At 43.6% G+C, this 26946-nt stretch overlaps 1 protein-coding gene across 9 annotated transcripts in view; it reads right to left on the bottom strand.

The window, feature by feature from the left end:
* The window catches only part of EML1 (EMAP like 1), a 204387-nt gene that overhangs the window by 58577 nt on the left and 118864 nt on the right, over positions 1 to 26946 (bottom strand). For all 9 annotated transcript variants that reach the window (XM_027522086.1, XM_027522080.1, XM_027522085.1 and 6 more), the window contains exon 3: positions 9951 to 10086. In XM_027522086.1, coding sequence (XP_027377887.1) covers positions 9951 to 10086 — 136 coding nt within the window. The remainder of the gene's footprint in view (positions 1 to 9950; positions 10087 to 26946) is intronic.

Here is a 26946-nt window from a genome sequence, read left to right as displayed (position 1 = left end):
GGACAGCAAGGGTAAAATCACGCTCTTTATTTTCAAAGTGGTAGAAGTCCTAGCTTGGGAGAGAATGTATAATCACACATTTTTTAGTGCTTAAGGCAAATACGTCTGGTGTAGAAATGCACTAATAATACCACCATTTCTTCTTTTCCCTTCTGCTCTCGGCCCCCACTCCCAAATTCCATACTTTCTAAGTTCTGAAAACGTAATAGTTCTTTACACTACACCGCAGTTGCATTCGATGGCTTTTGCCGACTTAAACTAAATTTCAGATGTAAAACTGTATCTCTGCAAATGGAGAGCAGAGGAAAAGTGGCCATGTTTCTTCTCAAGCTTAGATACTAACTCTAAGTGTAATAAGCTACCATGACTGATGTCTTTCTTTCATTATGTGATCTGGAACCAAGAATTGGCTTTCCAAAATCTTGGGGAAAAGATCCCAAATTTTTACAATTGAAAAAAAATATGAATCTTAAGGGGAAGCTTGTATGCGTGACCAGAGATTTTCTAATGAGGTCATCTGTCATGACAGCTGGAGTGATTAACACTAGATTAGAAGAATTATCTACTTGACAAATGCGGGCAGGAAATGGCAACCACTCCAGTATTCTTGTCTGGAGAATCCCTTTGACAGAGGAGCCTGGTGGGCTACAGTCCATGGGGTCATAAAGAGTTGGACATGACTGAGCACATGCTCGACAAATACTTGGAATCAACTTATACTGGGCGCTGTGCTGAGCACTGGCAAGTCAGCAGGGACCAGAACTAACCTGGCTTTTGTCCTGCAAGGGTGAGGGAACTGTGACAGACTGAAGTCACACACGTCAATAATTAAGAAAGGCTAAAGACATCATTGCAACAGCAAAAAGGTATTTTCTAAGAAGCCTGGTGGTCTTAGAGAATTTGACACATGAAAATAAGTTGGTTTTTTTTTTTTTTCTATCATATGAAGTCAACTACCTGAGCCTAGGGGGCTTCCCTGGAGGCTCAGATGGTAAAGAATCCACCTGCAATGCAGGAGACCCGAGTTCGATGCCTGGGTTGGGAAGATCCCCTGGAGAAGGGAATGGCTACCCACTCCAGTATTCTTGTCTGTAAGATTCCATGGACAGAGGAGGCCAGAGGGCTACAGTCCATGGGGTCACAAAGAGTCAGACAAGACTGGGCGACTAACATTTCACAACCTGAGCCCAGACCGGGGAACTGCATCCTTTCTGATAAGAGGGTAGGTGCCAATTCATCTTCCTCTGTTCAACAGCATAATACTCCCATCTCTAGTCTTGTTGCAGAGATCAGACTCAGAATATGAATTTAACACATACATCTCAGTGGATCTCAATGATAAATATATTAGAAAAACGAAACAAGAACCCGAAGCAGATTTAAATCCTTAAGCACCTGGTGCTGACTTCGGGGCTTTCACAAACACTGTCTTGCTAATGAGTGCAGCTATTTTTCCAAAGGACTGTCAGCTGTTTGTTTGGAAACCATGGATATTTACCATACTATCTTCCAATTGGAGCGGAGCATTTTAAAAATAATGCTCTCTTTTTGCACCAGTTTTGTTCTTTTGATCTCTCTTCTCACAGCTCTGCGCTATTGTAAAGCTCTACTTAGGGGTGGAAAGAATGAGTGATTGTCTCCGTTTTGAGCCAGTGGGAATGTTGTTCTATTGTCAGCTTCAGCATCCCCACTGAGCAAGGTACGACCTACAACGTCTTCCCGGATTCTCTGCCTTTTCTTCTTTGACTAATGGAAACAAAGCTTTTCCCAAGGATTCCAAATCAAGCCCCCAATCGAAGTCTTAATTGGCAACACAAAGCACAACCCCTGGGTGCTGGACAATTTCCAAAGGGGATTTTGTTCTTCAGTACTAGGCTGAAAAAACCCGAGAAAAGAAAACAAACATATACCCATCCAGACGCCGCAGACGCCCCAGTTCGTTTAATTTAGAACTCTGATTACAGAAAAATTCTAACACGATTGTACATGTATTTTAAATGTCTTGGAGGTTGTTTTACTCCTAACAGTCAGAATGCCCAGCTTGCTTCTGTTTTCAAAACTCTCTCTCCTCAGGAGAGATCTATAGGAACTTTATCACAGAGTAACTGTTAACAGGCCACTGTTTGGGTTTCCAACTTCCAGATGGATGAGAATTCAGATCCACGGAAGCCCATATAAAGCAAAGAAACAAAGTAAGTGAATCACTACGCCTTATGCTGAAAACCAAGAGTTTCAGACAATCTAGAAAACCACGTATTTCTAGTTGACCGCTAAACAACAGCTTATCAAATGACTATGACTGATCATTTTGTCACAGAAAAAGAAAAGTCTACAGAGGACTAAGAATATTTATAGGAGGAAGCTTATTGTCTAAATGCTGATATACAGGGTTTTCCCAGTGGTCCAGGGGTTAAGACCTCAGCGTCCAGTGCAGCGGTGCAGATCCGGTCCCCGTGCCGGGAACTAAGATCCCACATGTCTCATGGCCAAAATGCCAGAACATAAACAACACAAGCAATGTTGTAACAAGTTCAATAAAGATTTAAAATTGTCTGATATACAAAAAAACTTTCCAAAGTGCTAATGCATACACATATATAAAGTATGCATGCTTAATTGGCTCAGTCGTTGCTCAGCGATCCTTTGGATGGTAGCCCATCAGGCTCCTCTGTCCATGGGATTTCCCAGGTAAGAATACTGGAGCAAGTAGCCATTTCCTTCTCCAGGGGATCTTCCCGATCCAGGAATCGAACCCGAGTCTCCTGTGTCTCCTGCAGTGCTGGTGGATTCTTTACCCGCTGAGCCACTGGGGCAGCCCGTATCAAATGTGATGGTTACTAATTATCCTCCCTTCCTTCTTTCCTTGCAAGATAATATTGCTGAGGACGAGCCCTGTCCATGAGCTCCTTCATACCTGGAGGAGCAGAGGACCCAGGGCTCTCTCACAGCACAGGCCTGGGTCCTGACCTGGGGGTTCAGGGCTTGCAGCCCCTTATCAATGGGCAGGTCTGTCTCTCAGAGACGCAAGCTGCCGGCATCTCTGCTCAGCCACCCTCACCCCTGCCTGCTGCTCCTGTCAGCACTCTCGGGGCTTCTCAGAACATCACTGTTTCTAACGAGCATCATCTACACAAGGGTACACAAGAGGGATGGTTTCCAAAGAGTAATTATATGGAGCACTTTTTTTTATAAGGAGATGCAAGCGCTGACCTGGAAATCTTTGCAAGAACCAGCCCATCACAGTGAAAGGAGTGTGAGCTCTGGCGCCAGACAGACCTGGGTTTGAGCCCATGTTCTCTCCACTCACTTGATCCCAGACCAGTTACTTCACTTCTCTGAGCCTCAGTTTACCTATTGGTAAAACAGGGATAATAATATGTCCCTTGGAAGGCTGTTTTGAGGATTAGTGATAATGGCATTAAAAGCTTGGTGCTTTGTAGGCTTTTATTATATTATCATCAAAAATGATTTCTGCCATCATCACTGATTTAAAGAGGGGCTGAAACACCACTGTGCCTCCTTGTCTCTGTGGAAAAGTAGACAGCGTATTAAAAAGGAGAGACATCACTTTGCTGACTTTGACCATAGTCAAAGCTATAGCTTTTCTAGTAGTCATGTATGGATGTGAGAGGTGGACCATAAAGAAGGCTGAGCACAAAGAATTGATGCTATCAAACTGTGGTGCTGGAGAAGACTCTTGAGCATCCCTTGGACTGCAAGGGGATAGCACCAGTCAATCCTAAAGGAAATCAACTCTGAATATTCATTGGAAGGACTCATCCTGAAGCTGAAGCTCTAATACTCTGGCCACCTGATGTGAAGAGCCAACTCACTGAAAAACACCTTGATGCTGGGAAAGATTAAGGGCAAGAGGAGAACAGGGTGACAGAGGATGAGATAGTGGGATGGTATTACTGACTCAATGGACATGAGTTTGAGCAAGTTCTGGAAGACAGTGGAAGACAGAGAAGCCTGATGTGCTGCAGTCCATGGGGTTTCAAAGAGTTGGACATGACTGAGTGACTGAACAAAAACAAATCAATTAGATTCTGCAGCAGAGTACTAGTTACTTTGGATCAAACGCAGAGGCTTCTACAAAAACAAAGTGCAAGAATACTTGACATAAGCTCTCATGAAATGAACTGAAAGCTAGAAATTCTATCTGCATTTCAAATTTTACTTTTATCATGTTTTGCTCTGAAAATTTTTTTATTTTACTTAAACTCCAAATACATAAAGAGATCTCAATTATAAAAGTGAATCTTCAAGAATGAAGACAAAGAATCTCATTTTTCATTAACTATTTGCTACCTTAAAAAGTCAACCTTGAAATTAAACAACCCACTCTTAAACAGCTAATGAGTTAAAGAAAAAATCACAAGAGAATTTAGAAAATATCTGGAAACAAATGAAAACAAACAAAAAAGGTTCCAAAACGCGTGGGATGCAGAGAGCAGTACTAACAGAGAAGTTTATAGCTATGAAAACACAGATCTCAAATCAACAAATTAACTTTATTTCTACTTCTCAAGGAAGTAGGAAAAAACAACAATAAATAAAACCAAAAGTTAACAGAGGGAGAGTAAAAATAAAGATTATAGCGGAGATGAACAAAATAGAGAAAAGAAAAACAATAGAAAAAAAATCAAGAAACCAAGAGTTGATTTTTTTTAAAAGACCAATAAAAGCGCTAACTCCTCCATTAAACTAGAAAAAAAAGAGAAGACTGCGATAACTAAAACTCGAAACAAAAGAGAATATTACAACTGATGTCACAGACATAAAAAGGATTGTGAGACTACTATGAATAAGCAATGCCTTCGAGCCTCGGTGCTGGAGAAGACTCTTAAGAGTCCCTTGGACAGCAAGGAGATCCAACTAGTCAATCCTAAAGGAAATCAACCCTGAATATTCACTGGAAGGACTGATGCTGAAGCTGAAGCTCCAATACTTTGGCCAATACTTTCTGCTGATGTGAAGAGCTGACTCGTTGGAAAAGACCCTGATGCTGGGAAAGACTGAAAGCAGGAGGAGAGGAAGGCGGCAGCAAATGAGACAGGGGGATGGTATCACCAGTGCAACGCACATGAGTGTGAGCAAACTCCAGGAGGCAGTGAAGGACAGGGAATCCTGGTGTGCCGCAGTTCACGGGGTCAACAGAGCAGAACCCGAATGAGCGAGCGAGCAACAACTACTGAACTGAATTTATCAGCACATTCAAAGGATTACACACCATGAGCAAGTGGGTTTTCCACCTGGAATGCAAGGACCGTTCGATATAAGAAAATTAATACAATACACCCCATTAACAGAAGGAGACAAAAATCACACCATCATCTCAACTGGTGCAGAAAAAGCACTCGACAAAATTGAACACCCTTCATAATAAACACACTTAACCAAATAGGAAGAGGAGAAAACCACCTCAACATAGTAGAAGTCAAAAAGTAACACCCTTCATAATAAACACACTCAACCAAATAGGAAGAGGAGAGAACCGCCTCAACATAGTAGAAGTCAAAAAGTAACACCCTTCATAATAAACACACTCAACCAAATAGGAAGAGGAGAAAACCGCCTCAACATAGTAGAAGTCAAAAAGTAACACCCTTCATAATAAACACACTCAACCAAATAGGAAGAGGAGAAAACCGCCTCAACATAGTAGAAGTCAAAAAGTAACACCCTTCATAATAAACACACTCAACCAAATAGGAAGAGGAGAGAACCGCCTCAACATAGTAGAAGTCAAAAAGTAACACCCTTCATAATAAACACACTCAACCAAATAGGAAGAGGAGAGAACCGCCTCAACATAGTAGAAGTCAAAAAGTAACACCCTTCATAATAAACACACTCAACCAAATAGGAAGAGGAGAAAACCGCCTCAACATAGTAGAAGTCAAAAAGTAACACCCTTCATAATAAACACACTCAACCAAATAGGAAGAGGAGAGAACCGCCTCAACATAGTAGAAGTCAAAAAGTAACACCCTTCATAATAAACACACTCAACCAAATAGGAAGAGGAGAGAACCACCTCAACATAGTAGAAGTCAAAAAGTAACACCCTTCATAATAAACACACTCAACCAAATAGGAAGAGGAGAAAACCGCCTCAACATAGTAGAAGTCAAAAAGTAAAAATGAAAAGCCCACAATGAGCATCATACTCAATGGTGAAAGACTGAAAGCCTTTCCTCTAACGTCAGGAATAAGGTAAGGATACTCCCTCTCGCCACTACTATTGAACGTAGTACTGGGAGTTCAAGCCAGAGCAATTAGATGTGAAAAAGAAGTAAAAGGCAGCCAAAGTTGGAAAAAAGAAAGTAAAATCATCTCTCTTTGCAGATGACATGATTTTATATGTAGAAAACCCTAAAGATTCCACAAAAAACTGTTACGACAGATAAACAATTTCACTAAAGTTACTGAATACAAAAAACAAAACACAAAAATCAGTTCCATTTCTATCCACTAACAATGACCAATCTAAAAAGGAAATTAACAACCCCATTTATGATAGCATCGAAAAGGACAAAGTACTTAGGAATAAACTTAACCAAGAAGTTGAAAGACTTATAGACAGAAAACTATTAAACAATGCTGAAAAAAATCAAAGAAGATACAAAGAAATGGTAAGTCATCCTCTGTGGAATTGGAGGACTTAATATGTTAAAATGTCCATACTACCCAAAATGATTTATAGATTCAATGCAATCCCTATCAAAATACCAATGGCATCGTTTGTAGAAAAAAATTCTAAAATTCATATGAAATCCCAAGGGATCCAAATAGCCAAAACAATCTTGAAAAAGGAGAACAAAACTGGAGGACTCACATTTCCTGATTTCAAAACGTACTACAAAGTAACAGTGATCAAGACAGCGTGGTACTGGAATAAAGATAGATGTTGTCATTGCTTTAGTTGCTAAATCGTGTCAGACTCATCTGTGACCCCAATGGATTGTAGACCGCCAAGCTCCTCAAATGTAAAATGGTGCAATCATTAAGGAAAACATTATGACGTTTCTCAAGAAGTTAAAGATTGAATTATTAAGTTGGTGCAGACATAATTGCAGTCTCAGACTGTGGATTTTACATCATTACAAGTAGGCTCAATCATGTCTTTATTAAACAAAATAGGAACCAGTGCAATCAGTGCATTTTTGCCAATGAGAAATGAGTTCGTTTATTCCTGCCATGTAAAAATCCATGCTTTGGGGTTTGAGGAACTCTTGGAAAGCGTTTTCTGCCTCCTGCTGGCTGTGGAAGTGTTTTCCCTGCAAAAAGTTGTTGAAATGCTTGAAGAAGTGGTAATCAGTTGGCAAGAGGTCAGGTGAATATGGCAGACGAGGCAAAGCTTTGTAGAGCATTTTGTTCAACTTTTGAAGCACTGGTCGAGTAACGTGCGGTTGGGCACTGTCGTGGAAAAGAATCGGCCCATTCTTTGGACCGATGCCGGCTGCAGCCACTGCAGTTTTCAGTGTGTCTCGTGGATTTGCTGAGCACAGTTCTCAGATGCAATGCTTTCACCAGGACTCAGAAAGCTGTAGTGGATCAGACGCGCAGCAGACCACCTAACAGTGGCTGTGGCATTTTTTTGGTGCAGGTTTGGTTTTGGGAAGTGTTTGGAGTTTCTTCTCGGTTCAGCCACCGAGCTAGTCATTGCCCGTTGTTGTATAAAGTCTACTTTTCATTGCATGTCACAATCTGAGAAATGGTCTGCTGTTGTGAGAAGAGAAGACAACATTGCAAAATGATTTTTTTGCCTTTTGGAAGCTCACGAGGCACTCACTTATCAAGCTTTTTCACCTTTCCAATTTGCCAAATGACTGGAGAATGGTCGACTTTGAGTTCTTGGGCAACTTCTCGTGTAGTTTTAAAAGGATCAGCTTAGATGATCCTCTCAACTGGTTACTGTCAGCTGCCGACGGCCAGTCACTGAGCCCTCATCCTCAAGGCTCTCGTCTCCTCTGCAAAGCTTCCTGAAGCCCCGTTGCGCCGTTCAGTTCCCGGGCCAGATACAGTGTTGATGCTGTGAGTTGTCTCCACTACTCTGTGACCCATTTTGAACTCGAATAAGAAAACTGCTTGAATTTGCTTTTTGTCTAATATCATTTCCCTAGTCTAAAATAAATATAAAATAAATATCAAGTAGTAAGTCATTAGCAAAAAACATAAAGCAAGAAATGCTCATTAAAATAATATATAACACAACCACATTTATTTAAGAACGTATTCCAATATCAAATGGCCAAGTTCAGCAATGCAAATCTGCAATTACTTTTGTACCAACCTAACACCAAATGATTTAACAATCCACTTTGGGGTATATTCCCCCAAAGATTTCGAAGCAGGATCTCAAAGAGATATTTGTACACCTACATTCACTGCAGCATTATTACAATAGGCAAGAGGTGGAAGCAACCCAAATGTCCATCAACATGAATGGATGAAGAAAAGGTGGTATATATATGCACAAAGAATGTTACGCAGCCTTAAAAAAGAAGGAAATCTTGTTACAAGCTACAATGTGAATGAACTTTGAGCATATTATGTCAAGTCAGCCACAAAAGGATGGATACTGTGTGATCCCACTCAGACGGAACATCTGATGTTGTCAAAATCATAGAAACAGAAAGGAAAAGCGTGATCACCAAGGGTTCTGGGGAGGACTTACTGTTTAAGAGGTATAGTTTCAGTTTTGCAACATGAAAAAGTTCTGGAGATCTGCAGTAAAACAACGAGAATATACTTGACACTACTGACCTGTACACTAAAAATAGCTAAGGTGCTAAGTTTAATGTGATGTGTTTTTTGTTGTGGGTTTTTTTTTTCCACAATGAAAAAAAAAAAAGGAGGAAATGGTTACAGATGACAACCTGAAACTTAAAAAAAAGTCAGAATTGTCAGCCTTACAACATCTAGATGAATAAAAGACAGTCTACATCTACTGCTGCTGGTTAGGATCCAGAAGGTCATTTCATGTTGATTATAAATAAATGATTCAAGTAAGTAATAAAAAGGTATGAAATGAGGCCAAGAATTTCATTTTAAAGTTCAAAAAGCCCTGCAAAATCAATTTTCTCAAAATTCACAAACAATAAGTACACAGAGCTCTATCTGACGAAACACCGTGCAACTCTGCTCAACGACGAGTCTCTGCAGAAACACCCTGTATCTAGAAGATACGATGGGGTTGCTGTATTTTCATTCTGAGTCACAATGCAGCCTCAGATCCACTCTCATCAACCCACGGGGTACCCCAGCGCAGGGCAGGGCACACTGAATCCCCAGCACCTATACAGCAGGTAGCATTTTAATAACGCTGCAAGTTCTTAGAAGCTCATGAGGCCGCATTGCAGAAGAATTTCTTTACCACTTTCCGTGCCAGATGACCAACAGGTGTTTTGTTTTTTAGAGCATAAAAATTTGGAAAAGTAGGCTGGCATATAAAATCTACAATTTTAATATGACAATTGTGAAATTGTGAAAAAATTAAGAGCGACCTACGCGCTATCTGACAAACATCAACAGCTGAAACTCCACTGTTAAATGCCATCCAAATTTTACTGACAAAAATTTAAGCTCGGTACAGCAGTCTGAATTTTGCTGTATTCCAAACCCTTGAGACCTGAGAACGGCGTATTCATTTTTTTGTATAGGTCATACTCCCACTTTTTTTTTTTTAATTAAAAGTGAAGTTTAAGCAGAAACACAAAATGGTACACTGTGGCTTTAGTGAATGTAAAATCAGAGTCTGTGATTATATCTAAAAAAAAAGCAGAATAATAAATCAACACGGGTTCTGTTTTGGCAACACACCAAATATTGCGCTTTCACAAGCTTTAACTCAAAGGAGAAATATTCAAGTGTCATACAAAAGACTAATGCTGATTTCAGCATCCGAGTTGCCGCAGCTTTCATCGAAGGCGCCTCTTGCCTACCTCTTGGCTGCGGCAGGCACAGCGGGTTCTCTCCGGGCCCCCGGGGGCGCTGGCAGGGAGCCACTGGGTTTCTTTGGTACCACAGTGCCGTTGTTGACCGTGGTTCTTAAAGGCAAGGTCTGCACCAGTGGTCTTGCTGGAAGACAAGCAGAAAAGGCAATTAGGACCTTTCCCTTTTCAAGGGAACTTTATGGGACTTAAGGTAACGTAGAAAGAGAAAGGACATCCGTTTCAAAATGCTAGCAGAGTCGACAAAGGTAAAGACAACTCTGAAACAACAAACCCAGCCACTCAGAAGGGACCACTCAGGAGGGACCTACGTGTAACCTGTACAACCGCAAAACTTCTAGATGAAAACACAGGAGAAAAATCTGTGTGACCCTGAGTTTGCTGATGAGTTTTCAGATATAACACCAAAGCACATCCATGAGAGAAGAAAAATTAAAAGCTTAGGCCTCATTAAAATGAAAAAAAAAAAACAAAAAAACCCAAAACTTTAGCTGAATGACATCATTAAGAGAATGAAAAGACAATTCCTAGACCGGGGGAAAATATTTTCAAGTCACATATCTGATGAAGGACGTGTATACAGAATAGGAAAAGAACTCTTAAAATTCAACAGAAAGAAAATGAAAAGCCCAATTAAAAAAATGGGCAAAAGATCTGAACAGACACCTCACCAAAGAATATATACAGATGGCAAATAAGCATATGAAAAGATGCTCAATATCTTTTGTCATTAGGGAAATGCAAATGAAGACAATAATGAGATAGGTCTATTCCACCTATCAGGAGGGCCAAAGTCCAGAACACAGACCACGTACCAACTGCTGGCCAGGAGGCAGAGCAACAGGAACTCTTCTTCGGAGCCGGTGGGAATGCAAAATGGGGCAGCCCACTTTGGAAGACAGTCTGGCAGTTTCTTACCAAACTAAGGCTTATAAACTTTACCACTGTGGTTGTTGCTTAGTTGTTAAGTCGTGTCTGACCCTTTTGCCACCCCATGGGCTGTAGCCCACCTGGCTCCTCTGTCCATGAGACTTCCCAGGCAAGAATACTGGAGTGGGTTTGCCATTTCCTTCTCCAGGGGATCTTTCTGACCCAGGGATCGAACCCTTGTCTCCTGCACTGGCAGACAGATTCTTTGCCACTGAGCCACCTGGGAAACCCCAAATTTTACCATAGGATCCAATAATTGTTCTGGACACTAAGTATTTGCCCAACTGATTTGAAAACTTACGCCTACACAAAACCTGCATTTAATATTTGTTGCTGTTCAGTTGATAAGTCGCGTCCAACTCTTTGCGATCCCATGGACTGCAGCATGCCAGGCTTCCCTGTCCTTCACTATCTCCTGGAGTTTGCTCAAACTCATGTCCATCGAGTCGGTGATGCCATAAAGCTGTCAAAACTGGAAGTAACCAAGAGGTCCTTCAGTGGGTGAGGGGTAAACAAACTACAGTCCATGCAGGCAACGCAATAGGATTCAGTGATAACAGGAATGAACCAATCCACGCAACCGTGGATGAATCTTAAATCCAAATTGCTGAGTGAAAGGAGCCAGTCTGAGAGGCTATACACTTTATAAAAAGTTAAACTATAGAGACAGAAAGTGGGTCAGAGGTTGCCAGAGACTGGAAATGGTATGACCAGGTGAAGCACAGAGGTTCTTGGGGGTGGCAAGGCTATTTTGTGTGATATTGTAATGGTGGACAAATGACACTACACAGCTGTCAAAACCCACAGATCCTTTTATTATTTTATTAAGAGTGAGCCCTAATATATGCAAATAACGTTCAGTTAGGAGATTGAGGAACCCCATGACGGAATGCAGATTGTGACAAAAGAATCTAACCAACCGCGTTAGAAATACACAATACGACCACATGGAAGGGGGTGGAGAGGAAAGGGGCCAACAGAGGAATTCTGGAAATGAGTAGAGACTGGAAGACTACAAAAGGCATTGCACATAAGTACCGTATTCTAATAATGGCTGGCAAACTTGCTTCCCACGGGGCCATGGGTTAATAGCTCTGAAACCACAGTGTGTGAGCACGAGAACTGAACAACTGGTGGATGCACCAGCGGATGGTAGGAACCGGCTTCTGGCCACTGGAGAGGAAGATGACAGACCAGCAAGGGGGTAGGACTAGAACGAACCAGGAGGAACGGAGCGGAGGAGGAGGCAGCAGCGTGAACGCACGTCTAGCTTAACAAAGACAGAGACACACAGGTCCGTAATAACAGGGGAGCCTGCACAGACATCTATTTCCTAGCTCTGCCTGCTGAGAGACCCGGGGCCCACGCCTTGGTTTCTGATCCCACTCTACAACAAAAGGAACCAGGGACCCTTGGGGAAAAGCCCGAAACTAGGGCTGGGACAGGGAACATCCAATATGAGCCTGGAGCATCTTATGGCACCAGAAGGTAAGGAAGTGCTCACAAAACTCACACTGATGGGGGGTGGGGCATGGCAAAGGGACACAGGAGCCAATGGGAAGAGCCAAAGCTGGCACACTCTGCGCCACAGGATAAATAACGTAGTACTGGATTATACCCCAAACTATCCAATAAATATCCACAGGTTCACACTGATACAAACACGTGATGGAATAAGCACACGAGGAGGACACGCCCCCAAGCAGGAAAGTTCCAAATAATTTATGTGGATACTTTATCCTTTGGGTAGTAGAGCATACTCTCTGCCCCGTAAGTGTGGCCTGTGCACGCTGGCTTCCTCCTAAACCACACAGTGTGGAGGTGTGACAAGGGGGAGAAGCCCGACAAACACACCTCAGCCAGGTAATCGAGGTGAAGGTCAACAGCGGCAAGTCATGCAGACAGGATGCACCCTTGGCAGATGTGATGAGAGCACCACTGTGTCTCTGCGGTCTTTCTCCCTAAACCCGCCCTGAGTCTAATCGGGAAAAAGGCAAACCCAAATTGAAGGACAGTACTCTGCACAACTGTCAAGGTTAAACAAGAACGAGGAAAATCTGAGAAACTGTCAGTCCAGGGGAGCCTAAGAAGCCGCTATGACTAAATATAATCCCAGATGGGATCCCGAGACCAAAACAGGACATAAGGGGTAAACTAAGGAAATCTGGATAAAGTTTGCCCTTGATTGATAATAATGTATCAATACCGTTCCATCAGTTGTGACAAACATTCTAATGTAAAATATTAACAATAGGTGAAACTGCGTGCAGGGGGATTCAGAAACTCTGCTCTGTTTGCAACTTTTATGTAAATCTAAAACTATTCTAAAATTAAACGTTTATTTTAAGGTACTAGCAGAATTTATTTTGTTCATCCCCAAGTTAAATCTGCCTCAGAGTAGGCCCTTAAAAATACTATCAATGACAAGACTGCCGAGAGTGCCAACATTTCCATACACGGAACCTTTTCAGTCTGGAAAGCGGAGGGCAGCCCACCTTCTTTTTTTTAATTGTGAAAGAGGGTTTAAAGAGCGCAGTCAGACCCCTCCGCCCATAGCAGGACGCCCTTCTCCACCCCCTCCAAGCTCTCTCTCTCTCTCCTCATTCTCTGAGTACCTGCTCCAGCCAGGGGCCCTAGCCCAGTGCTTGGAGTGAATATTCCTCAAGGAAAACACCACAGCTCCAAAACAGAGATGCTAAATCTTCCCTCACACACACAGTCTGCTCCCACGCTGATGTCCACTTTCTGCCAGGACAGAACCTTCTCCAGAAGAAATGCCATCCATGCCTCTTCTCCACCTCCTCTCTCTACTTCACCTACCATTTCAGTCTCCATTTTGTCGGTCTTTTTAAAAAATATACGTACTACTGTGCTGGTGGTGTCTTCCCTGAGATTCACGTTCACCCAGAACCTCAGAACGTGACCTTATTAGGAAATAGGATCTTTGAGGCCCTGCTGCTGCTGCTGCTGCTGCTTAATCTCTCAGTTGCTTCTGATTCTTTTGTGACTCCGTGGACTGAAGCCCGCCAGGCTCCTCTGTCCATGGGATTCTCCAGGCAAGCATACTGGAGTGGGTTGCCATTTCCTATTCCAGGGGATCTTCCCAACCCAGGGATCAAACCCACATCTCCTGCACATCTCCTGCATTGCACATAGATTCTTTACCACCACTAGTACCACCTGGGAAACCCCAATATAATTGGTTAAAGTGAGGTCACACTGGGTTTGGGTGGGCCCTAAATCCAATGACTCATGTCCTTATTAGAAGCCCATGTGTATATACGTACACTCAATGGAATATTACTCAGCCATAAAAAAGAATGAAATCATGCCATTTGCAGCACCAGGGACGGACCTGGAGATGATCATACTAAGTGAAGTAAGTCAAACAGAGAAAGACAAGTGTCATGTGATACCACTTAGATGAGGGATCTAAAACATGAGACAGATGAACTTATCTACAAAGCAGAGACAGGCCTACAGACATTGAGAGCAGACTCGTGGTTGCCAACGGGTGGGGAGGAGGGATGCAATGGGAGCTTGGGGTGAGCAGATGCGAACCATTATGTGTAGAATGGATCAGCAACAAGGTCCTACTGCGTAGCACAGGAAACTATACTCGATATCCCGTGACAAACCACAATGAAATATCTATATATATGAAAAAGAAAGTATGTACACAGAACTGGATCACTTTGCCGTACAGCAGAGATTACGACAACACTGTAAATCAGCTATAGCTCAATAAGATCAATTAGGGGGAAAACAAAGAAGCCCATGTGAAGGTGCATAAGGAGGGGCTCACCACATGAGACGGAGGCAGAGACTGCAGTGACGCACCCTCTAGCCGAGGATGGCCAGCAGCCACAGAAGGCGGGAACCGTGCATGGACCAGGCTCCCCCTCGGAGCTTCCAGGAGGAACAACTCTGCCAGAACCCTAAGGTCAGCCCAGCGATACTCACTTCAGACATCTGGTCCCCAGAACTGTCAGGGAATCCATTTCTGTCCGTAGTCATTCGCTGCAGAGGCCCAAGGGGGTGACTACAGCACACGGATCAGTGCCGGGCGCCTGCCATTCATTCCACTGTCACCATCGCTCTGCAGAGGCTCCCTCAGCGCAACCCCTAAAGCCGAGGGCTGGTCTCCCACTGTATTCGGAGGCTCTGTCCCAGCAAATCTCCTTTAAAACCCCTTGTCCTAATCCTAACATCCCTCATGGAGGGTCTCTAACAGCTCCTCCCAGCCCGCTGCACCACGTGACAGGTCATCAGTTCAGTTCAGGTCAGTCGCTCAGTCATGTCCGACTCTTTGCGACCCCATGAATCACAGCACGCCAGGCCTCCCTGTCCATCACCAACTCCCGGAGTTCACTCAGACTCACGGCCATCGAGTCAGTGATGCCATCCAGCCATCTCATCCTCTGGCATCCCCTTCTCCTCTTGCCCCAAATCCCTCCCAGCATCAGAGTCTTTTCCAATGAGTCAACTCTTTGCATGAGGTGGCCAAAGTACTGGAGTTTCAGCTTTAGCATCATTCCTTCCAAAGAAATCCCAGGGCTGATCTCCTTCAGAATGGACTGGTTGGATCTCCTTGCAGTCCATGGGACTCTCAAGAGTCTTCTCCAACACCACAGTTCAAAAGCATCGATTCTTTGCTGCTCAGCTTTCTTCACAGTCCAATTCTCAGATCCATACATGACTACTGGAAAAACCATAGCCTTGGCTAGATGGACCTTTGTTGGTAAAATAATGTCTCTGCATCAGAATCAACCAAAATGCAAAAGCTGAAACCATTATGGCAGCTCCGAGTGCCAGACATCAGACAGAGTAGTAACAACTTAAAACGCGATATCTCATCCAGTGGGGACAACACGTGTGGTCTGGCTCCACTGCACCACCCAGGCCTGGAGGAGGGAGGAGAGGACACTGTCCCCAGACCCCCAGGCCCATGCGCCTCCAGGCCACTCTCCATCATTTTACTCTTTTATAATTTCAGGGATCAGAGCTCACTCTTCACCAGATTTTTTTCTTTCTTTCTTTTTTAAACTATGAAAGTATGACCATACATTTACAGGAGACTTGGAATACAGAACAAAGTTATATACAGTTTCATTATGAAAGTGAAAGTGAAAGTCGCTCAGTTGTGTCCAACTCTTTGCAACCCATGGACTATACAGTCCATGGAATTCTCCAGGCCAGAAAACTGGGGTGGGTAGCCTTTCCCTTCTCCAGGGGATCTTCTCAACCCAGGAATCGAACCCAGGTCTCCTGTGTTGCAGGCAGATTCTTTACCAGCTGAACCACAAGGGAAGCCCAAGAACACTGGAGTGGGTAGCCCGTCCTTTTTCCAGCAGATCTTCCTGACCCAGGAATCGAACTGGGGTCTCCTGCATTGCAGGCGAGTTCTTTACCAACTGAGCTATTAGGGAAGCCCATAGCTCCGCTACATATTACAATTATTTTTTTAAGTAGATATGTCAAAATTTTTAGCTGGGGTTTCAGTATCAAATTCTCAAAAATTAATGGGATGAATACACAGAAAAGTAGAAGGATATAGTAGACTTGATGTGAAAACTGGACCATAAAGAGGGCTGGGCACTGAAGAACTGATGTCTTCAAGCTGTGGTATTGGAGAAGACTCTTGAGAGTCCCTTGGACAGCAGGGAGATCAAACCATTCAAGCCTAAAGGAAATCCATCCTGAATATTCATTGGAAGGACTGAAGCTGAAACTCCACTTGATGTGAAGAGCTGACTCACTGGAAAAGACCCTGATGCTGGGAAAGATTGAGGGCAGAAGGAGAAGGGGACAACTGAGGATGAAATGGTTGGATGGTGTCACTGACTCAATGAACATGAGTTTGTGCAAACTCCAGGAGATAGTAAAGGTCAGGGAAGCCTGGCGTGCTGTGGTCCATGGGGTCACAAAGAGTCCGACATGACTGAGCGACTGAACAACCGCAGGAGACCTGAAAATCACCATGAACCAATTCAACATGATTAAGATTTACACAATTTTCACACAACAGTAAAATACAAATTCTATTCAAGTTCCTGCAGACTATAAACTAGGAGACACTAGAACATATCCAGAAACGTAAAACACGGTGCAAAAATCTCTTGGTCTAAAGGTACTGAAATCATACAGTCTGTTCTCTTATCACTGTCCCCACTCGATCTTCTTTTTCCCACCAGGTGCCCAGGCTCGTCACTATCTGGTCCCCTCCCTCTACCCACAACAAGCAAACCCACCTCACTCCCACCACCTAGCTTGTTTCTGTGAAGCAGAATCCCATGGAGTTAAAATGCAGCTCGCTGGGCCCTATTCAAGGTCTACGGCGGGGCCTGTGACCCTGCATTTCTAACCAGTCTCCAGGCTGGTGCTGCTGCTGCTGCTCTGGGGAATGCACTCTGAGCATCACTGGTCTGTGCCAACCTCCAGCTGGGGAGGGCCTCTCCTCGCCAGCCCGGCCTTCCCTGGAGGCCCTGGCTCTACAGCATACCAGTCTCTGTCATGCAGTTTAGTGCTTGATTACGGGCTGCTGTTTCAAGTGGGCTAGTCTCATTTATACCCGGTTAGAGAGGGTGAGACATTCGTGCTGGGAGGGGGCGCCATTTAGATCCCTCTCCCTGTGCTTGGGAAGTGGGGCTGGACTCCACACCGAGCCCCATCACGTGCCCATGGGACCACGGGCTGGCAGGTAACTGGACCCTAAGAGCAGAGATGGTGCTGGGGGAGGAGCAGCTACACCCAGGGGGCGGGGCCACAGCCCACCCGGGACCCACCTGGAAGGAGTCAGGGGTACAGCCTCTGACCTCACTCTCCCTCCCTGCAGACCCCACTGGGGATATTGCTGCTCAAACCTCACTGGAGCCGAGGGCGAGAGGCTGAAAGGTATGGTCCATACAGCCCCGCCCCTGGGGGCAGAGAGCTGGCTACAGGACGTGGCAGGGCTGATGGATGATGGCTGGCCCCCTGCTCCTCTCCCGCATCTAAGCCAGGACCTGCCTCCCACACGCTTACGTGCCTGCCAAGCCAGGCTGGGTGCCCCCGGGGCCCCCACGGCCCCTGCTTTGTGCCCCCTTCACGCTGTCTAGTCCCGTCCACCCCATCACCGGCAGGCTCCACGAAGGTAGCATCTGCTACGGTGCTGACGCGGAAGGTGTTCCACGTACATCTGTTGATCAGACTGCACTAAACTTCAAGAGCAAAGATCCCGCTTCCAAGAAAAGGACTTGCGTGGCCATTTCAGACTCTTTTTTTGGCTGCGACACAAGGCATGCGGGATCCCTAGTTCCCTGACCAAGGATTGAACATACACCCCCTGCAGTGGAAGTGCAGCATTTCAACCACTAGACTGCCAAGGAAATCCCCTCTGAGTCACTGTTTTTAATTTTTCCTTGAGTCTTAATTTCAAAATTCAGTCCCATAATAATTGAGTACTGTTCTTCTCCCCCAAAAGGAGATGAGATTTTTTAAAGCCCATAAAAAGAACATCAATTGCACGCAGCAGGCCTTCTCAGAGGGCATAATAAACCTCACACATTAAACTATAATAGAGTAGCATCAAAAGCAAACAGAATCGTTAAAGCTGTAATGAGAAATCATAAAAGAAAAACAGCGGCTATGGAGAGGAAAGGGGCTTCCCTGGTGGCTCAGATGGTAAAGAATCTGCCTGCAATGCAGGAGACTGGGTTTGATCTCTGGGTTGGGAAGATCCCCTGGAGAAGGAAATGGCAACCCACTCTGGTATTCTGGCCAGGAGAATTTCATGGACAGAGATCCCTGATGGGTTACAGTCCAAAGGGTCGTAAAGAGTCAGACATGACTAAGCGACCTCCCTGGTGGCTCAGACGGTAAAGCGTCTGTCTAGAATGTGGGAGACCCGGGTTCAATCCCTGGGTTGGAAAGATCCCCTGGAGAAGGAAATGGCAATCCACTCCAGTACTATTGCCTGGAAAATCCCATGGACAGAGGAGCCTGGTAGGCTACAGTCCATGGGGTTGCAAAGAGTCGGACATGACTGAGCGACTTCACTTATCACTTTTGTGTCCAGAGGAGGGGAAAAGAAGGAAGGAGAAGAAATGGTGGTCACTGCTGGAGTGACAAGAGGCCGCAAAGAGTCCCCACTCTGACAAGATCCAGTCACTCACTGCTACACCTCTGTCGATAGTGTGCTCGGCCTGTGTCACCACTGACTTCTTGAATAGCATCACAACTACACCAATATGTTTGCTAAATACCTACTTTGCACAGAACATCATATGAGATTTCCTTCATGTCTCCATATCTAAACATGATTAGCCACTCAAGGAAAAAAATGTTGCTGCCATAAAGAAAAGTTTTGAAGAAAAGCGTATTTCCCAATGTCCAATCTGAACAGGTACCAGCCTGGATCATGAGAATGGCAGGACACAAGAGCAGCTATAATGAGTCTTTCAGACAAGCGATCTTGAAAACTGCAGAAGAGAAACAGCACCAGGGAAGGAAGATTCAAACATAATTTCCAGCTCATCGGGTGCTAAGATAAATGGATCGCTGGCTTCGACATGACACTGAGATATGAGACATTCTTCTGGTTTAGGAAAGCTTTTTAAAAAATATTATTTCCAGGGGGTGCAGTGGTAAAGCATCCACCTGCCAATGCACGAGACGCAAGAGACCTAGGTTTGATCTCTGGGTTGGAAAGATCCCCTGGAGTAGGAAATGACAATGCACTCCAGTATTCTGGCCTGGGAAATCCCATGGACAGAGGAGCCTGGTGGGCTGCAGCCCACGGGACTGTAAGGAGTCAGACGTGACTGAGCACGTACACACACATACATTTAACTGTTTTTAGGGGCAAAACATAGACAAACAGTCCCTGGGCTGCACTCAGATGATGAAATGCTCTAGTCTGGATACCAGGGTGCAACCTAGTATCCTGAATGCTGTATGAGAAGAACTAAATGTAGGATTTCAGTTACGATCAAAGCTGCCCGAGGCGGATGAAGGTCCGTGAGTGTCCTCTCTGTATCCTGCACACACACAGGCAGGGGGTGAGGAAGACCCCAGACAGTTCTCATCGCCCAAACAGTCACTCTTTTACTGGTGCCCAGATTGGGTGGAGGGAGGACAGGACAGAAGGAGATCAGGTCTGGGAGACGGAGGCCAGGGCGTGAGGTCCAGAGTGTCCCAAATTGGCAGTGTGACCACAGGCAAGACCCCCTGGAACCTGCTTCCCTAGTCCATATGGTAAAGACTTCATAAATGCTTGAAGGGTAGCTCTTCCTGTTCTGAAATCTAGGACCCTGATTCCTAGATTAGAGTGAGAAGAGTGTTCAGGAAAGAAACACCCGAGTTTCTGTGACTTTACCACGCTGTGTAAGTTCTCTTAGACCCACTAACCCACTGGAAGGGAAGGAGAGGAGCCAGCAGGCTGAAGTGGACAGGCCTTGCAGGGAGCAGAGGCAGCCACATACAGAGTGTTTATGACCTGTCTGCGTGCGTACTATTTCACATAAACTCCCCACAAACTACCCTTGAGTCAACTTCCCTACAAAATGACTCCACACTGTGGGAACTGAAAATCTCTAACAAAGGTATTCAGAATCTCAGGTCTAAAGCATTCACAAGTATGCTTGAAATGAAAAAGTTTTCATCATTCGAAATGGGAGGATTGGAATACCCAGACTTTTATGAAATACTATTTTTGACAATATATTTTTAAAACTATAGCTGATATAAACACAGACATTCAAGTATAGGTAGTCAAATCTACTAATGTTTGTTATTATGATATTGTTATAATCTTATGATCAAGATACCCTTTTAACTGTTGTTGTTGTTATTAAGTGCAACATTTGATAAGTAAAACATTCCATTAGGTTTTAAAATAAATTTAATTATGAAAAGCATGACCATGTATGTGATTATATGTAGAAATTCAAAGTTTAACATAACTGACCATTATGAACCCAGAATTCCTAACTATCTACTTCAAAATTGAAAAGATGTCTATATTTGGAATCAGAAAAGGTGACGTGCTTTTGCTAAATTATAAGACAAAGTAGATAATTACTCATGTGCTGGGTAAGAGCCTTATCACTAATTCCAAGCAATATTACAGATGCATTTATCCTTGGATCCAGCAATCCAATGTCCAGGAACCGATCCTAAAGATATACTGGAGAAATAAAAATGCCGTATGCACAAGGCCTGTTTGTAAAACAGGGATGGCACATGCCCATCTTTCTACTTTTATATGCATTTGAACGTATTCATAATACAAAGTTTAAAAACAATCTTTCTCAGTCTCTGAAATATATCTACTGAATACATCTACCAAGTGCTCAGTCGTTCAGCCGTATCCAACTCTTTGCAGTCCGTGGACTGTAGCCCATCAGGCTCCTCTGTCTATGGGATTCTCCAGGCAAGAATACTGGAATGGGCTGCCATTTCCTCCTCCATATCTATCAAGTCTTTTCTACAAATCACTAACAAACGTCTATTTAAACTGGCAAAGGCAATTACAGAGGAAAATGGAAGAAACTATAGCATGTTCTGTCTAAAAGAAAGCACAAGTTATTTTCTGTAATTAACTAATTTGTAAGGAGAAAGATAAGGAAAAAGCACAGTAGATGTGAGAGAGGGAAAAATTGCTAATTTTGGCTAACCAGGTTAAAGAACTAAGTTAAATATGCATTGATTTCATTCACTGCAAAGAACTTAAAATTTTTTAATTTGTTAGTAACACCTCTCTAATAAAATTTATAGTGAAAAGACTATAATACAAGATTTTACATAATTATATGCTGAATATGATTTATTGTATTTGGGATACTTTGCAAATTAAATTAAACCTTGAAAAAAGAACTCTCATTTCAAGTCACATAGTTATTCATTTAAATATTTGGTTTGATTTGAATAAGGCTAATTTAAATAATACTGCTAAGAGGCGTGTACATCCAAGCCACACAGATGACTAAAAGAATATAAGTGGAGCCAGGCCTACAGGGGTCGAATTCCAGATTTTCCCAAACCAGACGGACAATTTGTGTGGGGCAAATTATCCAGTGTCCTAGAGGCTGCCTTCTCATCTGTAAAACGGGAACAATAATACCCACCTCAAAGGGCTGTGGAGAAGTGACATTAATTAATATATCCAAAATACCTACTGCAAAGGCCAACACCTATCCAATTAATAAATGGCAGTCTCAGGTATGATAGTGAAAATCAGTGTTAAGTGTTAATATCGCAGAAGCTACTTAAGGATGACTTGCAGTTTGCTTTCAACAGTACTCGCAAAGACTAAATTCTGAGACGAGGTTTCGATGTCCCAGATTAACACAACTGTCTTGCTTGTCAGCGCCTCCAGCAGATGGTTTCTGCTTATAGTGATTTACTCTCTGATCTGTTGATTAATGGGACTATTAATATAAAGAACAGAAAAGTCTGAAGAAGGTATATTCAGGTTTTTAAAAAGTTAAGCTGTCAAACGACAATCTGAACTGCCAAGCAAAATTTAAAATGAGAAATAAGAACTCTTGTTGGTTAATGTATAAAAAAGCAGACAATCCTCTCATACAAGGGACAACTAGATTTCAACCTACATTTTACATTAAAATCCCATAACACTTCCCTAGAACTGAAATGGAGTTAGTCGTGCATATCAACAATGGATCTGTTATGAATTTAACTCCAAAGCACATCGCTTGTCTTTTTGAGAACACACGTGAGCAAGCTCAGCCTCCAGACATTTGCTCTGAGCCCTGTTGCTGACCTTGTGCAGTGAAGATCACCTTCGGTGGTAAGAAAGGAGTCATTTTTAAAGCATAAATTCCTTCTGCTTATTAAGGAATGTACACCCAAGAACATTTAGTATAAAAGTATAAAAAGGAAAAAAAATCATCACCCCATCACTCAGGAAAAAAAAAAAAGATAACTCTTGGTACACTTCACTCTTCTTTGCATAGATTTTGTCTGTTTAGTTGGAAAATACAACGTATCCAGTTTGATATCCTGATTCTGCCTTTTAATATAATACACAAACATCTCCCATGCTGTTACCTAAAACAGAAGCATCTTTGAAGATTACAAAGCTTTCCCTCACATGAGGTGCCACAGTTTTCTGGTCATATCCTAGTGGTTACTTTTGCTTTTGTATTTTCTATACAAGTTTTCTCCAATACCTGTAATTCTGTAAGGAATTCCCTTATTCACATGCATTTTTCTGTATCTACACTCAGAATAGCAATACAATGGTGTCTGTTCACTGCATTCTGTCCCCCTAGTCCAACCACAATATTGAAAAAACTTTCATATTAGCAAGAATTTTAAGAATATTGGCCTCCAGAAACTATTTGCTTTTCTTCTCCCCACTTTCTGATAACCCAAGCTCAGCATAATTAAAACATCCCAAATCTTCCCAGTCCCTTGGACAGCAAGGAGACCGAACCCATCAATCCTAAAGGAAATCAATCCTGAATATTCATCAGAAGGACTGATGTTGAAGCTGAAGCTCCAATACTTTGGTCACCTGATGCAAAGAGCTGATCATTGGAAAAGACCCTGATGCTGGGAAAGATTGAAGGCAGGAGGAGAAGGGGCGACAGAGGATGAGATGGTTGGATGGCATCACCGACTCCATGGACATGAGTCTGAACAAGCTCTGGGAGATAGTGAAGGACAGGGAAGCCCGGCGTCCATGGGGCCACAAAGAGTCAGACACACCTTAGCAAATACACAACAACAACAAATCTTCCTATCTGAAAGTTTTATTTATTTACTTGGCTGCATTGGGTCTGAGTTGCGGCATTTAGGATCCTCCTCGTGTCCTGTGGGATCCTGGCTACAGCGTGCGGATATCTAGTTGTGGTGCGTGGGCTCTGAAGTGCCAGCTCAGTAATGAGGTACAGTCTTAGTTGCTCTGTAGTATGTGGGATATTAGTTCCCTGACCAGGATTTGAACCCATGTCCCTTGCATTGGAAGGCGGATTCTTAACCACTGGACCATCAGGGAAGTCCCTCTGAAAGGTAACCCCACCTGAACAAAGCTGAGGTTCCCTACAGTTGAGATGCATGATGGGAACAAGTGCTTCCTGTGTCTTATTTATTTATTTTAATGACATAAGGAAAGGAGGACAGCAATTCTGAGACTAGGGTTAAGAAGAGATGTTAAATTAGCACAAAACACCAGTCCTGGGGATAAGGGAAGGTCACCAAGGCAAAGCAGAGCCTGAGACGCAGCTCTCTCTGTAAGCTGTCTGTCCAGGGTTGGCTGCAAACTTTTCTCTCTCAGGAGGCCCTGAACTTGATCCGTTAGTGAGTTACTTTCACGAGACTGCAGTTCTCATTCGGGTATGAATTAAGTCACATGAAGAATGATAAAGGAAGTCAAAGCTTAGACGTCAGGATACACTTTCTTCAAGTAAGTGAAGTACTGTCATGAAAAGGGCTTCTCAGGTGGCTCCGTGGTAAAGAATCCGCCTGCCTATGCAGGAGATGCAAGAGACCAGGGTTCGATCCCTGAGTCGGGAAGATCTCCTGGAGGAAGAAATGGAAATCCACTCCAGTATTCTTGCCTGGAGAAGTCCATGGACAGAGGAGACTGGCGGGCTACTACAGTCCATGGGGTCGCAAAGAGTCAGACATGACTGAGCGCATGCACGCATGCACGCACACACACACACACACACACTGTCATGAAAAGGATGAGTATTTATCCACGGTCTCCCTGGCAATACTGAGGCCAGTGAGTGGACACTGCAGTCTGACATTTTAGAATGGCTGATGGACGGTCACGGCTCTCACCATGCCCTTCTTTTGAGCTGAGCCACACCAAGGCTCCCTGTCTGACCAGGCGGCCTGTTTCTCTGCGGCCCTGTCATCCCTGTCACTGGGCAAACAGCTCAACATTGTGCACCGGAAGCTCAAGACACTGAGCCCTAAGCTTCTGGCAACTCACCTTGCAGGGGAAATCGTTTAGTATTTAAAAAATCTGAACACCATGTGCCCAGTCTGTATGAGGGCAGCAAACCCAAAGAACAGCATGTGATAGTAATAATGTGGCCTTCGAAGACCCAAAGGAGGTTTGTCTCAAAGCTGCCTTGTCTAAGTATCCCCTAACTAAGCCACAGCTCTGGAGTGCCAGCTCCAGGTAGGGGGGCACACGGAGTGCCAACACAGCAAGCTCTGAAAGAGAAGCAGCAACTTGGAGCTTCCGATGGGATCACTTCTGCTCCTCCCCTCCTCTCCCACTGGGAAGCGGGAACACCACAGCCCCCTGAATTCAGGCCATGCCACTCACCAGCTCTCTTATGACCTTTTTTCTATTTCTTGGTGTGACTTTATCATGCTTTGGTTTATTTTCTTTTTTGAAAAGAATGCTATAAAGAAACATCCAATCTAAGTATGAAAAAAAAAAGTTAGAAGTTTCCAAAACTCAAACTTTACTCTTTATCAAGAAAAGAAAACTCCTGGGCAGGCCCCTTTATTTTCCCCCCCTCCTTTTCTAAAAATAGAAGTTTTAGAAGCCTGAAGTTGTATACAAAGCAACGACTTCAAACGTACCCTTTAGGATACAGTAGTCATCAGATTTATTTTTGGAAAGCTGCATAGGTCAAGAATACCTGGAATAACCTGGTTTCTATTTAAAATACCTTAATCGCTTTGTAACTTAGGAGAAAAAGATTATTTAAAGGGATTATTCACAATGTAGGCATCTCCCAATATGTGTATCTCACATGGAGCTGGTGATAATTACCCTGAAGGACAGGGAAAAGAGATTGCTTTCCACAGACATGTGAAAATGTATCCGGGCTGGAGAAGAAACGAACAGATGCAACATCAAGATAGTACCCTCTCCCGACTCCAAGGAAAAGATGGTAACTGTGAAATGATTTGCTAAATCCCAACAAAATAAGAAAGGTAATTTTAAAGGGACATTTACATGCTGCAGACTTAAAACGGCTTAACCAAAGGAATTTGACAGCCAAGATGAATTCCGTTTTCAAGAGTTAGCCATGAGGAAAAGCGGTTCTGGCCAAAGATGAGTAATGCATATTGGCTGAAATCACATGCCAGGGTTCTAACTAGCAGGAGAGAAGCTTTTACGAGGCATTTTATTTCTACAACTGTAAGAAGAGGGTCACTACAGAGTTACTTAACACACAAATATTGCTTTCTATTTTGTTCCCAGGCACCACTGGGGAATGAAATGGTGATTTAAATGTGCCAGAAATCCACTATTTATAGGTATAGAATTCTGTCATAGGCAATGTTCTACTAGAAAAAAGAAAAAGGGATTAAAAAAAAAAAAAAACAACAGAAGGTTTTGCCTTACTAGGAGCTTATGAGCAAAGAAGGAGGGGAAGTTAGTAATAAGCTTCGGGTTCTAAGCATATCAGGGAGGGGCCTGCCTCCTCTCAGCCCCTGATCAAAAGTGTTTGCTGTGCTGAACTGGACGACATTGTAAACTGAGGGCAGAGAGAGAGATTAGAGTCACTGAGAGTATCCAGGTGGCACAGCCTCCACAGGAGCCAAGGAATCGTGTGCAGTTTCGGTTTTGGTTTTGGTTTTACAAGCTCTATCTCAGAGTCTTAGAAAACTGTTTACCGGTCCACTGCGGACATTTCTTCCTTGATTCAACTGGCATTTACTGATCACCTACAACTGTGCACACCTGGGCTACAATTCACCAATGTCGGCTACAGCTCACCAACGTCAGCAACAAGTCACCAACATCAGCAACAAGTCACCAACGTCAGCGACAAGTCATCAATGTCAGCTACTAGTCACTAATGTCTACTGCAACTCACCAACATCGGCTACAACTCACCAACGTCGGCTACAACTCACCAACGTCGGCTACAACTCACCAAAGTCGGCTACATGTCACCAACGTCGGCTACATGTCACCAACGTCGGCTACAACTCACCAACATCGGCTACAACTCACCAACGTTGGCTACAACGTCGGCTACAACTCACCAATGTCCAGGCAAAAGATACCGTCATGCTTTGTGGGATGATTTCAACAATCCTACGATTGCTTCACTGTTGTTCTAAGCTTGGTTTC

Source organism: Bos indicus x Bos taurus, chromosome 21 (assembly GCF_003369695.1).
Source record: "Bos indicus x Bos taurus breed Angus x Brahman F1 hybrid chromosome 21, Bos_hybrid_MaternalHap_v2.0, whole genome shotgun sequence".
Lineage (NCBI taxonomy): Eukaryota > Metazoa > Chordata > Mammalia > Artiodactyla > Bovidae > Bos > Bos indicus x Bos taurus.
The sequence above is the reverse complement of the archived record's forward strand: the minus strand, read 5'-3'. Positions and strand labels throughout refer to the sequence as shown.